Source organism: Elgaria multicarinata, chromosome 1 (assembly GCF_023053635.1).
Source record: "Elgaria multicarinata webbii isolate HBS135686 ecotype San Diego chromosome 1, rElgMul1.1.pri, whole genome shotgun sequence".
Taxonomy (NCBI): Eukaryota; Metazoa; Chordata; class Lepidosauria; order Squamata; family Anguidae; genus Elgaria; species Elgaria multicarinata.
In genome coordinates, this window is record NC_086171.1 from 180,666,891 (window position 1) to 180,682,381 (window position 15,491).

The 15,491-nt window shown below is 40.2% G+C and overlaps 1 protein-coding gene across 5 annotated transcripts in view; it reads left to right on the top strand.

The window, feature by feature from the left end:
• CHD6 (chromodomain helicase DNA binding protein 6) overlaps nt 1-10,818 on the top strand; it is a 130,889-nt gene extending 120,071 nt beyond the window's left edge. For 3 of the 5 annotated variants that reach the window (XM_063144946.1, XM_063144961.1, XM_063144953.1), the window contains 6 exons: nt 448-657; nt 2,023-2,469; nt 4,638-4,820; nt 4,905-5,024; nt 6,371-6,475; nt 7,377-10,818. In XM_063144946.1, coding sequence (XP_063001016.1) covers nt 448-657; nt 2,023-2,469; nt 4,638-4,820; nt 4,905-5,024; nt 6,371-6,475; nt 7,377-8,279 — 1,968 coding nt within the window. In that variant the 3' untranslated portion in view covers nt 8,280-10,818. Of the gene's footprint in view, nt 1-447; nt 658-2,022; nt 2,470-2,936; nt 3,083-4,637; nt 4,821-4,904; nt 5,025-6,370; nt 6,476-7,376 lie in introns of those variants that run through there. The other 2 variants (XM_063144969.1, XM_063144977.1) reach the window with 2 other exon arrangements.
• Nucleotides 10,819-15,491: the final 4,673 nt, after the last annotated feature.

Here is a 15,491-nt window from a genome sequence, read left to right on the forward strand (position 1 = left end):
ATTAACAGCATCAACTTAGAACAACAGCTTTGAGTGAAGATGAGGAGAAAAGAAGAAAGACTTCATGATGGAAGGATAAGCTGCATAAGTTTATTTTTAGGTTCTTTCCTTTGATTATCTATATGTGTCTAGTCACACATTAAGAAGTGTTGTATAGCTGTATAAGAGCTCCAATTATTTTCTTGGTTAAGAACTGTAAAACAAAACTTTAATATGGCATGAACCCTCTCAACATGGATGACCAAATTACATGCATAGGCCTTAGGCCATATATTCCTTCTGATATGCAAATTAGTAAACACAGTAGTAAACTCACAGGCTGGCTATATTATCAGCCTCTGTTTTACCAAGCTAAATCAGTTTACTAGCTTTAGTTCTCCGAAGGTTTATAAAAGGGGAGGCTGCCAACATATGCAACCTGGTGAAGCACATCTGCTTCTTTGGCAGGATCGAGTGATCATTAACCGCCTAGACAACATCTGTCATGCCATCTTAAAAGGCAAGTGGCCTTCTTCCAACCAGCCATTTGAAATACAGAGCATGATGCCTACACCTGCATTAGCCAGCAATACTGCTGGCAACAGGAACAGCTACACTGAGCCGGAAGCCTCTGAACCCAGCTTCAGCAATGGAGTTATAACTACACCGGTCGAAAAGGTGAGTTTGGATAGATATTTTACCTATTACTTTTCAAGCTCCTGCCCCTCATTAGTGATCTTCTGCACAATGATGCACACTGTATTGTTCTGTGGCCTCCCGTTCTGGAATATGGAGGTTGTTTGGAGGGTCCCAGACAGTGAGGACTGATGTTATGAGCTTCCAGAGAAGAGATATAAGATTTCCAAAAATTTTGAAGCCATGGGCTGGAAGGGAACTGTTTTTCCTGTCCTTTGTCCCCCCACCTCGCCACCATCCCCCAGAAAAAAATGAAAATTTGGGGGGAAAATTTAAATATGCAATACTTTTTAAAAAATTAACGTCTTTTGCTTTGTTAATTTAGGAACATCAAATGCATTATCAAAATTATCATGTTTGGTATATCAAATATCAAAAAGAGGAAGCCCACAAGAAAAGAAGGCACTGAATCCTTCTTCCGTCTTGTGAAAATGACAGTGCGTGCTGGAGGCAGAAATACATCTTGTGCTTGCATTTGAGAGGTGTACTGTACTGTTGTCCTTAGTATATAGGAATTGCAGTGATCTGATACTGTACATCATCCTTCCCTGAGCTGGTACCCTGCAGATGTGTTGGACTACAACTCCCATAATCCAACACATCTGGAAAGTAATGGGTTGGAGAAGGCTGCTGCTATACATAACCTTACATAAAAGTCTTCCTATTACAAAGCTTTTAGAAATCATTTGTGGTGAGTAAAGTCCAGGCAGCAGTACATGAACATCTTCTCTTTAACATTTTATTCATCGTTCTAAAAGAAAGTATTTTGTTGTTGTTGTTTTGCAAAAAAAAAAACAATTCCTTCGGGAAAATACTGGAAAAAGCCCGCCCCCCATTTTCCAGTATTTTCTAGGACTTCACATACGTATCACAAACACATTTTCAGCTCTGTCACATTATTTGTTGGCTCCTCCAGAAGAGGCTGAAAGGATGAGTTGGAGCCTTAACTAATGATAGCATTGGCTTTGGTTTGTCTCCAATAGCAGTTTTTAAGATCTTTGGGTAATTGGGTGGGAATCACATTTTCATCAAAGGCCCTAGAGATGTGCAGATGTGAACACAGAGAGCCTGCTGATCCTCTTCCCCTTGGGGAGGATTTGTCTTAACCTGGAGTGAGACACAATTGCTCTGAATCAGGTTACCACTGAGTCCAGTTTTCTTAGTACCTTCAGTAGAGAAGTTAGTAGTGATGCTGAGCCAGAGCCCAACATTTCTAGCTCTTAGCTTCACAAAAATACTCTTTTATGAATGGGTGCTGGATTTAGAAGCCACTTCAGAATATTAGAGAATCTCAGTGACTGCAAATGACCATAACATCTTTCTTTCCGGTCCTGCTTTTAAACACAGGAAGATTTCCTGGCACCCACTTTTGTCAAAGACGAACACAAGCACCGGCAACCGTATGAATTTGAGGTTGACAGAGATGCCAAGCAGCGGAGCCTTGAACAGCTGGTTGCATCCCACCCCCATCCTTCAATTGTGTTGAATGGTTGGCGGGATGCAGCAGTGGACCTCTCAAGAGTGCCTGATGGATCCCCAGCAAGCAGCTCTCCTTTCTCCCTGAGCACAAGTATACCTAAGCTAGGGACAATGAGCGCCCTCCAGGGCTCCCTTGGTATGGATTTGTCTGGTATACTTCAGGCTGGATTGATTCATCCTGTCACAGGACAGATTGTAAATGGGAGCCTACGAAGAGACGATGCTGCCATGAGGAGAAGACGGGGCAGAAGAAAAAATGTGGAAGGGATAGACCTCATCTTTTTGAAGGAGAGAAGCCCCCAGACAGGGCTGCTGGTGAGTAATAATCCCCACCCGCAAGAAGGAGACAAACACAGTAACACCTTCCTGCTTGTGTTCCACAGCAACTGGCATAATGTGAACAGAATGCTGTACTAAACAAGCTTTATCCAATATGGCTCTTACTTTCTTAACACCGGATTCCACCAAAGCTTGAGTGAATTAAAAAATAAAATTGGTACCTGAAAGTTAACAATTCTGACACTTTACTGCAACAGATTAATATAGCTATTGTAGGTACCTGACTTATGTGGGTGGAAAGATATCCCAATGTTTGGGTGCTGCTGCAGAAAAGCCATATACCATGAATAAGGAGGATAATCTTTCTATAATTCTAGTTCATACTGGAAGAGCTCCAGGAGCCAAGTTGCTTTTCCAGCCTTCTCCGTGAGGCTGAATACCCTGAAGTCTTCACGCCTCTCCTCAGCAGGGTGTTCCTATTAAGCAGGGCTGTTATTTTACAGGTTGTCTAGGCATTGTTTTCTTCATGCAACAAATCTACGTTTTTGTTCTTTTGATATGGTAAGACATGAGACTAGGCACCTAAATTTAGTAAAAAACAGTTGGTAACTATGTTGCCTTTATTTGTGTGTTGCTTCTAAGCATTTCCTGTGATTATATGGTTTGAATAATTTTTGTTTATACTGAGTTTTATATTTGTGTATTTAGTGCTAAATAGTGTGACCAGCAATATATGATAACGTTGTCTGGATGCAGTCTTAGATTCACGTCCCCTGGCAAAAACAAGTTGTTACTGCTAACACTTGGATAGCCTTCCAAAATTCAAGGAGTGCTTCTTTTCTTTGGGCAGCTGTACATTGTGGGTTCTCTTTCCTTATCAGATGAAAACACAGAGGGCCTTTTCTTACACGAATCTCAGGAATTCAGAGTATGCTGATCTTTTTGAAAGTAGAACAAATTGTTTTCCTAGATTACTCTCCTTCTGTCTAGTCCAGAAGATTTAGAGTCCATCTGAAGATCATGTGATAGATCCATCTGAAGTCAAGGGAGGCCAAGTGGTAGCCTCCACCACCACATCCACCACCACGTCTCCCAGTGTTGGAAGCAGCTGGCCCAGCCAAGCTTCTGGCTAGTTATAGCTTCTGATCAGGTCAACACTAAACTAGAGGATGCCTCAGATGCTGCTGGGTTATTAGAGGTGCTTCTGGAGTGTCCTTTCATTTTGCATCCACATCCCAAGTGGTACTTGGAGGATGCAAAGCATGGCTTCTTCTGATCCACAGATGTCCTGCATGAAGTGCCAGGATGTCCTCGAGGTCTCTGCAAGGATGCAAAATCTTTAGGGGCACTCTCTTCCATTTCACATAGGGGTCCACTTCTGACTCAAGAAACACCCTGAAAAAAGTAATAAGATCCCAGCTTCTTCCCTACTTGTGGGCAAGACAATAGGGGCATTATGGCAGGAGGAAGGGTTCTGGCCCCTGAGCAACTTCATCATGGATGTTGAAGGAGTTTACTATCACTGTAATTAATTAGCCTGGGTTTAGCCAGGGATCCATAGGCATGCGCAGCACATTTCATTAGTGTGTGCTCCCGGAAATGTTATTTATTTCTTAAAGGCAAACATTTATTGAATACTCAATCATAAAGGACATTATTTATAAAACACTGTAGACACTGATGCCCTACTCCGCATTCAGCTTGCCTGACCATGGGAGGGCCGTTGCATGTGCAGGGGGTGGGGGAATGAGGAGATGCTCCTCAAGCCCCAGCATTGGTGGGGCTTTGGGGTGACACTGGCTGGAGGAGGGTCTTACGAGGCAATATTAGCCTCCACGGCCCCACCTCCTGACCTCTTTGAAATACGTCTCCCAGCAGAGCGATTCCTTTTCGCTCCTGCTGTGGGGAGCAATGCTGTTCTCTTGGAGGCAGCAGTTCTTCAGCATGGAGGCGGAGCAGCCAGAGGGCAGTGTGTTTGGTCTCCCTATGGATCTCTACTCAATGCCCCCCTCAATTCGACGCTTATTGCTTGAGATATTAGGCTGTGACTGGGCATACCCGTCACACCCCTTGCACACGCCTATGCCAGGACCCTTGCCATGGTTGTGTAGGAGTCACATCTGCAGTCACATTTAGAGAATGCAATATTCCTTCTACATCTCAAGTGTGGCTTTTTCCTTCCCTCTCACCATCACATTCTTCAGGAAGATCAAACGCAGACTGTACCAAGTAATTCTAACCCTGATGGGCCAGCCGTTACTACCTCAAGTCAACAGACAGCACCAGCTACTAATGTCCAGGCAGAAAAGATTGTTCCAAACAAGAGTCTTTTGGACTGGCTGAGGCAGCAGTCTGATTACACTCTTGAAATCCCTGGTTTTGGCACAGTAAGTAAAAGTCTCGTTTTCCAATCCTGCACATATTTATTTACAAATAACTTCCACTTATATTTTTGCAATTGTTCATTTTAGAATTTTTCAGAAAAGCCTAAACAAAGAAGGCAGCGCTGTAAGGACCCAAGTAAACTGGACATAAACTCTCTCACAGGAGAGGAGCGAGTGCCTGTGGTCCATAAGGGTACAGGACGGAGGGTAAGCAGAAGCGTTTCCTTAATTTGTCTTTTAAGTGAGTTAGATAATGCAACTTCTAAAAACAAAGCAAATCTCACAAACGCAAGTACTGTCTGCACTAGCCCATTTTTGTTTGGTGGGGAAAATGCCATTTCTCCTTGGTTTGTCCTTCCTTGCCTCTTCAAGTTCCTGTGCTACTCCTTGTATATGTGAACTGCACATGTGCAAAGAGGCGTATCCTGAGGAAAGCATCCAGGGAAATACAGATGTCCAGCATCCTGATTTTTTGTCTTAATCATAAGAATATGCTTCTACTCTGTCACATTATTGTATCAACATAGTAAGAGAGGTAGACTACATCACATGTTTGTATATGAGTTACATCTATATATTCTCTTCTTCTAGTTGGACAGAGGCAGATTCTTGTAAGCTAATTGGAGTAAAGACAATCACTTCTAGAGGATCTGTAAAAAGTTCGTAATGGTTTTAGACCTTGACCGTTTTGATGCTACAGTGGTTAAGATTGCTATTTTTTCAACCAGCTCCATGTCCTTTTATCTTTAAAGTTTCCAAGGAAAGAACCAACAGTGTTGTCTGCTGTGCACCAAGCAGATTTTTTTCTAAAAATATTGACTGATTCCTTCTTACCTTAAAGTCTTAAAGGACTCCCAACCTCCTGGACTGCTTAATCTCTTTCTCCTATTATTTCTTGTTAAACAACATCACATGTTCCCCCCCCCCCCGTATTGTTCAAACAGGCGTTGGCTATTGATGCCCCTTCTTTCTCCCACTCCTGCAGGGATGGGCATTTGCCATCACCCCTCACCATTAATTAGGGCGAAAACCTCTGGAGGGCCACAAGTTGCCTACCCCTGCTCTATTGGCTAAGCAATGGATAATGTGATAACCTTGAGAGCTTATTTTGTGGCCATGTGCCATTGAGAAAAAAGTACACATTACATTCAACTTTTCAAAGTTTTATTTTAAATACAAAGGACTGGAAACTTTGTGTGTACATGCAAGTTTTTAAGAAATTAGCAGGTGAAAAGTAAGCAGGAAGCTCAGCTGTGCGTGATCTCCCCGCCCCCCCCCCCCCCTGGATGTTTCATCATACCGTATTTCTTCAATTCTAAGACGCTATTGATTGTAAGATGCACACTAATTTCAGTACCACCAACAGAAAAAAAACTTTGATTCTAAGAAATAATAAACGCACCCGCAATTCTAAGACACACCCTGTTTTTAAAGATGTTTATATGGGGGTGGGGGGAAGTGTGTCTTAGAATCTAAGAAATACAGTATATTGTTTATGTAACATTGTCTAGTATTTTCTGCAATAGAAGTGATGCTTTTATTCTGTTTCATAGTTAGGGGGCGCTATGGCACCAGCACTGAAGGAACTGCCAAGGTGGCTTGATGCAAACATGGAGTATGCTGTTGCAGCAGACTGGTCTGACATTGTTAAACTTTCAGTAAGTTAAAGATTTTGGAGAAATCTCTATCGTGTCATTTTTCTTTTCCCCCTGTTCCTTCCCTATTTTTAATTAGTTTTTCTGAATAGGTACCAAAACGTCTAGCATGCACGACTAAAGGACTTTTTTTTCTTATGGCTGAGCGATAGTTAAGCGTGAAAGCACACTATATATAAGCTGCTCAATGCAGTTACAAGCGGCATTTTTGCACTGAAGTTTCACATCTCTGAATATCCTGATGTAACCTGATGCACTTTTCCTTACTGAACTCTGAATTACAGTTGGGATAAGAAGTCCCCTAATTTATGCATTTCACTCTTTCCGAACCACTCAAGTTGGCATCTTTGGTGTGCTATCAATGTACTTCGATTTTGAATTTGTGGCAGTAGCCTAAAGCCCTTTTCCACTAATGATCTGGTTATGGCTGCAGCCCTCTCATTGAGATTAAGGCACTTCTGGGGGCAATGAATGAGTTTTTTTTAAAAAAAATGGGGGACCAAGCATTTAATAACCAGGGATAATTATGTATAATTTTAAAATTGGGCATATTGGTATTACAACACAATCCTCTGCAAGTTTGCTGAGTTGTACATTCTAGTGTGTTCAGTGGGGCTCATTTCCTAGATTTGTGTTTAGGATTTATGCTTATACCTATTTAATTTTGGATCAATCCCCATTGAACCCAGTGGGACTTTTGTCTGAGTTGATAACCAGGCAAATTTTAACCAAGCAAAGTCCATGAACAAAAATCTGTTTTGTGTTTATGGTATTGATGGGACTTTTCAGTAACACAGAATGGTACTTGGGAGTTTATTCCATCGGGGGCACAGCTGAAGGCATATGTGATCTCTAAGATGGTAATAACTTTTGGCATTTTTGCTTTGCTCCTTTCATCTTTCAGGGTTTTTTACCTGAAAGCAAGTTCAATCGTATTCTCACTGAGCCTGTACTCCGAGATGCTGGGCCTCGACGGAGAGGAAGGAGGCCAAGAAGTGAACTGTTTAAAACTCCTGGCATAGTAGCAGATGCTTCTTCTGGAATGGGACCATTATTCATGAACGGACTTATTGCTGGAATGGATTTAGTAGGACTTCAGAGTATGAGAAACATGCAAGGCATTCCTTTAACTGGGCTGGTTGGGTTTCCTGCTGGATTTGCAGCAATACCTGCTGGTGAGGATGTCAAAAGCACTCTGAGTATGTTGCCAATGATGTTACCAGGCATGGCTGCTGTACCACAAATGTTTGGTGTTGGAGGACTTCTCAATCCATCAATGACAACTACTTGTACATCAACTGCTCCAACTTCATTAGCAAGCACAACTAAAAGTGGTACATCACATTCAGACAAGGATGCTGAAAATCAGAGCGCCCAAGGTGCAAAAACAGAAACACTTTCTGAAGACAAGTCGGATCCTAGTTCATTTTCTGATCAGTCAGAACCTGCAATAACTACCAGTAGTCCTGTAGCTTTTAACCCATTTCTTATTCCAGGAATGTCATCTGGACTGATCTATCCCTCAATGTTTCTTTCTCCTGGTATTGGCATGGCATTGCCAGGCCTTCAGCAAACTAGACACTCAGAGGCAACAAATCTAGAAAGCCAGAAACGGAAGAGAAAGAAAACTAAAGGGGAATTAGCAAATCCAGAACCAGAAACTCTATCGCTGTCTGACAAGGAACATGCAGCAAACAATCAAAACTGTACAGAACAACAAACACCATCCGTGTCAGCAGAGAACGAACATGAAGTACCAGCAGAGGAGGAGGAGGAGGAGTTAAAAGAAGTTACAGATATCAATTAGAACTTTTGTTTCTTTCTGAAAAAATAATAATATTGTGGCTTGTAAGTTTCTCATCCCATAAATATTTGTTACTGCCCTCTGTCGCTTCACCTTCATAAAAAAAACCTGTGTTTCTATAAGTAATATTATCTACTTAATTCTTGGTAAGAAAACTATGGTGACATGTTGGTAGTTGCAGGATCTTGCCATAGAGATAAGCAGTGTTTTATAATTAATATGGGAGGCACAGAATTCTTGTTCAGCCATCCACCTGTTTATCCTTCCCTTTTCCCAAACAGTAGTAAATAAGAAGTTGGTCATCCCCAAAACTGCTTGCTTGTTTGAGGGAAAAAATCTGACAAAAAGGAAGTGCTTACCTTGTGATGGAAACACAGAAAAAGATAGATGTTTTTACAATGACACTGAAATTTAAAAAAAATCTTGTATTTTGGGGTAAAAAGCACAGTTATAGTAAGTGCTAATGTGTATTTTTTGATTTAAAGTATTTCCCTATTTTATCATGGTTACTAGAATAGCAGTATAGACAGAAGTATATAACTAATGATTGAAAATACATATTATTCATTTCTTTTTTAAAAAAGGCATTAATAGTAGATAATTTCCTCCTGTTCACACTACAAAGTTTTGGAAACAAACTACTGTACGTGGAAAGATTACCCGAACTTTTATATTTCTAAAACCAAATCTTGTTTTATGTTTTAAAGGTGCATTTCACTTGTCCTTTCTTTAGTTCTTAGGCCATTTCCAGCTCCTGCTGAGAAATCAACACACATCTTGCATGGGTTTTTTTGGGTGTTGTGGTGGAGGTGGTAGGGGCTTAATAACTACCAGGTATTTTTTCTTGTCTTGCTATATTCATTTTTCACAAAGGCCTTTGAAAAATGAAGGGCCTTCATTTCTCCCCCGTTTTGCTCCCAGGGGATGAGGAAACCACTGATTTTAATTTTCTTATGTGGGAACTGGATTTACTTCATCAATTCTTCTCCTTCCCTGAGTAATGATGTTTATTTTTGAAAACACAATTTTTAAAAAGCTGTAGGATGGGCTTTTTCATTTAGATGGTCTTTGGCCAGGACTGTTGACCATTTCAAAGCTTGAGTTTATCATCCATTTCTAGGATTAGACTGTGAAAACATTTTTGCTCCTTCTTTCCATTCCTCTTGATTCCCCTTGCACTGTTGAATAGTATTTCCCAACATCTCTGCACATACATTTTGTGTAAGTATTTAAAATGAAACTCTTTAAAAACAGGTTTCCAAAGCTCTGTGTGTTGAAACGCCCTCCAACAGGCAACTCTTATATAGTTCTCTTTATGGCCCACTCCTATGTCACTTTTCTTTCACTTGGGCTTGTTCTAATTTACAGCTCATGGTTCGAGACTTGAAAAAAAAAACACTTTGTGGTGCGATGTTTAAATGGCAGACCTTTAGATGAGCTTGGGAGTGTATGCTAGTATTCAGTTTCACAATTGGTTTGTCACAATTTACTGTATTTTTTACTTATATTTTTTTCTGTTACAGTTTTGCTAATTTATCAGATGGTCCAAATGTTTTGACATAACTATTTCAGTTTGCATTATTTATTTATGATGCTTTTTTCATTGTCTTTTATACATTTGGGGTTATAAAGTATGTACATGTTAAAATTAGCATCTCAAAGAAGTCTGTTACCCATGAACTAAAATTAAGTCTGTATGTTGCAGTGATTTTATTCTCCATTTACTGGGTTGGAATTAATTTCAACAATTTATACAATTGGTGTTGTGGGGGGTGGGGGGAATGGACTATGTCATAGGCCCTATTTAATGCCACCCTGTAGCACAGATGCTGTATCACTATTGACAGATTTCTTAGAAATGCTGCTATCTCTGTTTAACTAACATTTCTTCAGTTTTGCCTCCAGTGGAAGCAGAGAGGTTTTTTTCAGCTGTTAAATCCAAAATCAATATAATTTATTTATGTAAAAAAAATCACTTGATATATTTTTGAACCTTTTAAGTACTAACTTTTTATTTAGTAGAGAAACATGTACTTGCCCTAAATCCTTAAAATACAAATGATATAAAACTTCATATATCTTGAAAGCCTTACTGTGAATGGATGCAGATGTCTCTCTGGGGTCTATTTGTAATATATCCAAGGATTATTTGCCAGGGTTACATTCGTAAGGAACAGGGTTGATACTGAACTTTATTTTGTTTGTCAGCATGTTCTATATACCTTGTTCTTTCTTCTTTACTGTGTGTGTCTGAGTGTATAGGCTTCTTTCTGACTTTTAATGTGTGACCCTTTTGCAGTGATGGAGCTGTTATGGCTTATTTACAGTGAAAGGCATAAATGGCTACTTTTTTACCATAACCATCTTCAAGAGCAAATGCAGATTTCCCACTTATTTCATGAACACTCACACAAACATAGATGCTTCATCAAATGTGCTATTAAAATAAACTGTCTGTGCTTGTAAAAAATGATAAATAGATTTAAAAGTCAGATTTTAATTTTTTAATTTAGTGCCTATATTACGCGTTTTTAAAACCTTGGCAGAGTCTTGGAAATTATGTATATACTTTTTTCTAGCAAATCTCTTTCTGATTGTGTTGCTTGACTTGGAACTAAACATGATTTGCCTTTTTCTCAGCATGAGCATTGTTTTGGACTATAGCTTAACTTTCTTTCATGTTACACCCCATATGATCCAAGACACCCCTGCTGTATAAACTATACAGTTTAGGACTGGATAGGAGATTTTATTAATTGCAGGATATTTATAGGATATTTACATCCAATATATTACAATTTCAAAACATTCGTCACATAGTTCTTTCAAGTGTTGTATAACATTCCAGTGTGATAAAATAGCTTACGCTAAGAACTCGAGATGTTCCCAGTTCAAGGGTCAGCAGAGTCTGCAAAGATGGCAGAACACCAACATAAACTGACATTAACTGGGAACAAAGACACATATAATTTTTGAACCCTACCGTTGTTCATCTTTGAGTTGTTTTTCTACCCCATACATAAAAGTGTCTCCAGTGAGGCGGTAGTTTGTGCCAATCCTTTGTACCGACACAAAAAGCACTTCTCTTCAGTGATGCAGTGCTCCTACCAAACAAACCTCCCACAGGTGCACGGTCTCTGTGTGTGTGTGTGTGTGTGTGTGTATATATTGTATATACTGTTCTAGTACAGAAGTGTCAGTGTCCTTTTGATCCAGAGGGTTGTTTAGGTGGAGGCAAAAGTTGCGGTACACAACCTAAGATGTAGTATGTCTTACACTCTTCGCTGCACCTCTGGCCATATCAGTTATTTCCCAAGAGCCATGAGGAACAGGTGCCTTCTCTACTTTGGCACTCTACTCTCTCACTGAGGATGTACCTGGATCTACAACACATAGCTGGCTGTGGCTGCAGTGTCCAGCATATTAAAAATGCTGGACACCCTTACAGGTGTAGTTCCTCATAAAGTGGTCAAGGTTATCTTCTCTACTTTTGGTGGCATTGATTTGGCAATTACAGTGGTGGCCAAAATTGTGGACACTTTTTGAAATTCTCATGTTTTGCAACTTTGCATGCTTATAGAAAATATTCTGTTTCACGAAATTAAAATGTTTATATATCAATTGAAAGACCTGATTCACATAATACAACAATCCTGTTTCTTTTCCTGGGTGTCCAGTCAACTCTTTTCTTTGGTGCCATTGCTCTATTTATGATGTATGTACGTACACTTTTAATTTGAGAAATACCTCAAATATTCACACAATCTCCAATTGCGCTTCAGTTACAGAACAAACAGCAAAACTGACTTTCCCCAACTTGAAACAATGTATCGCAGCTACTGCCATGTGTTTGGTCCCCAGAACAAGGACTGTGATTGGCCAGTAGGGTTTGCAGTTCCAATCTGCTTCTTCACTCAATCACCTGTTTGTTTTTAGACTAAAGTAAGCATAACTTTTTTTGTACTGCAGATATTTGTATTCTGTTTTTTATATTGAATTTCTCTTTCAATTGATATATAAACATTTGAATTTCGTGAAACAGTACATTTTCAATAAGCATGCAAAGTTGCAAAACATGAAAATTTCAAAAAGTGTCCACAATTTTGGCCACCACTGTGTATCTGGCTTTTTAGAACCCCCACATGCACCATCATGTCATGATGCCTTGAGGAGAGAAGAATGACAGCTTTCCCTTTTGGGGGAAGATACGATACCAAAGTAGAGTCATGGTCAAAACCAAATAGTGGTGACAGTGGTTCCCTGCAGGAATGTGGCTGCATCTTGAGTTGGATATATGGCTTATTCCTTCTTGCTGTGCTTACCAGAAGTTAAGTCTTTGATTACCAGTGCTTCAGCAAGTTCAAATACTTGTGAAGAAATTGTGCCCCACCACATTTCTCCCAGTATAAAATAGGGTTCCACAAGCTTTGTCACCATGTTGAATCCAAGCTGGGTTTCCCTGCGACAGTAGGATGTCCCAGCACCACTACACCTTTATTCCATATTTCCCTGGTTTGCTTGGTATGTGTTGTTTGAATGGATGTCGCCTCCTAAACACCACCAGCTGCTCATCAACAGTGCAGTCTTTCCCAGGTGTGTACTACTTGGGTAGCTGCTCCACAAACATAATCCAGATATCCTGAAAGGTAGCAAGCTTGTCAGTAGCTCTACAAGCCTTTTCTTGTTGCAGTATTATGAACCTTGTGATGTTACGAAATCTTCTAAGGGGCATAGTAGCTCTGAAGAAGGTGTGTCCTGAAGTTGAATCCTAAGGTTCCTCCAAGGCTTGATGGTGTCCATGTTACATCCCTGCCAAAAGCAATAGTCCAATGTATGCCTTCAACTTGGTAATACCAAGGTGCTTCCACTGATGCATTTTGGTATGGTTGCTCTCATTCTATTCTCTTGTGACATGCTCCACCTCTCTGTTTGTGTCATGGATAATCACAGTGTACAACAGACTGATCAGGATAGGAGGGACCAAGTCTGTCAATATCTAAAGAAATTAATGTTTTGTTATGAAGTGTATACTACTTAACCAGATGTCTTTCAGGAGCTTGTTTCATCGCAGAAACCTTTTTTCATTGAGCAGAAACTTATAATAATGTAATGCATCAACCAGCCTCAAGGTTTATAAATGTAAGTATGGATTGTCCCTTCTTTTGAAGAGTCCCTTTTTGTTTGAGAAGTAGAAAAAGACTTGTTTGAGAATGCACAGGACACTGGACTGGAGTCAGACTCTTAAGTCACATTGGCCAGCATAGGAAAGAAATAGCCTACTGGAGTGCACAAGTTTCCTTATTTTATGCTTTAAATTTGATTCAATATTAACTGAGAAACCACCTGATTACTTATTGTTTGATTTGAATGGAGAACTATACGAGAAGCCATGACTAACCTCTGAATAATAATATCACAAGTCGAGAACTGTATCATTGACCTGGTTTGCACATAATAGTGACAATTCCTGGGTTAACAAGTGTGTGCCAGCCACTTCTGATTTCAATCAACAACCCAGAAGTGCCCCATTCAACAATTACTCATGGTTTGCTATTGGGTTAACTGGGTTGTTTAATCCACAATTCCCAGGCTCAGACATCATGAAACAACCCCAGAACAAGGTGTTCCTGGGTTGTTGATTAAAATCAAATGGCTTGTGCATGGCACTCATCCTTGGCAATTCCTGGGGTAAACTTTCTGGTTAACTGTTGGCCTATATACCACATCTCCCAAGAAAGTATATTTAAAGAAGAGCACAGAAGACCAAACAGCTACTTCCCAAATGACAGGATGCAGAGGAGTTCCTTGTCCAAGCCACTATTAATTTAGGACAGAGGTGGACAACTTGTGGCCCCTCCAAATATTTTGGCCTACAACTCTCATAATCCTTAACTATTGGCTATGCTGGCTAGATCTGATAGGTGGTGTAGCCTAAAACATCTGGAGTGCCCTAAGTTGCCCACCCGGTTTAGGAAGAGTGATACTGAATTTTAAATGTGAACATAAGAGCCATGTTGCATCAGACCAAGGGTCTATCTAGTCTAGCATTCTGTTCACACAGTGGCCAACCAGCTACCCTCAGGAAACAAGGACACAAGTGCAACAGCATACTCCAGCCCATGTTCCCCAGCAATTCATGTACACAGGCATGCTGCCTCTAATACTGGAGATTGCATAAAGCCATCAAGACCAGTAGTCAGTGATAGCTTTATCCTCCATGAATTTGTACAATCCCCTTTTAAAGCCATCCAAAGTGGTGACCATAACTACTTTGTGGAAGTGAATTCCATAGTTTTAACTATGTGCTGTGTGTGAAGTATTTCCTTTGATGTGTCCTGAATCTCCTACCAATCAGCTTCATAGGATGACCCTGGGTTCTTGTATAATGAGGGAGAAAAATGTCTCCCTATCAAATTTCTCCACACCATGCCTAATTTTGCACACCTCTATTACGTCTATTCTTACTCATCTTTTTTCTAAGCTAAACAATTCTAAGCTAAACAAGTGTAAGCTTTCCTTATAGGGGAGTTGCTCCAGCTCCTTGATCATTTCAGTTGCCCAACTTAAAATAAAACAAACAAACAATCAATTGTTAAAAAGTCAAGCTGTTTTATTTTGTTCCTTTTCAGAACATTATTTTTCATATTTCTTTTTTCTGTATATTTTTTTAACAAAGTATATCCTTAACTTTCAGCTTCTGATTAAAAAAAGTTGCAGGAGCCCTGCCTGGCATGACCAGATACAAAAGAGGGCAGGGCTCCTGCAACTAACTGTTGTGATGAAGGGGGAATTTCACTAGGTTCTCCATATATACAAATGATACCTGCTGAAATTCCCTTTTCTATACAACTGTTAAAGATACAGAAGCCCTTGTCCTCCTTTCCATATGGTCACCCTACATGTGGCACCTACTTCTACAGAGGAAGGCTGGTTACCTGAATGGCTTGAACGACGGATTTTCCCTTTACTTTGTACTGTATGCGTGAATATATCTGTATATATACTTTACATACACACACCCTTACCTACCTCTACTCACCCATTTAGGTGGCCACGCACGACGAGAGATCTGGCGCATGGAAGCAGGGCCCACGATAGGTTTGTTAGCCTTTAAAGTGCTAAAAGGCCCGTTCAGAAGACACCTAAAACCATCGTTAAAGCCATGGTTTAAGGGCGTCTTCTGAACGGGGCCAGTCTCTTCGTTACTTTCGATCC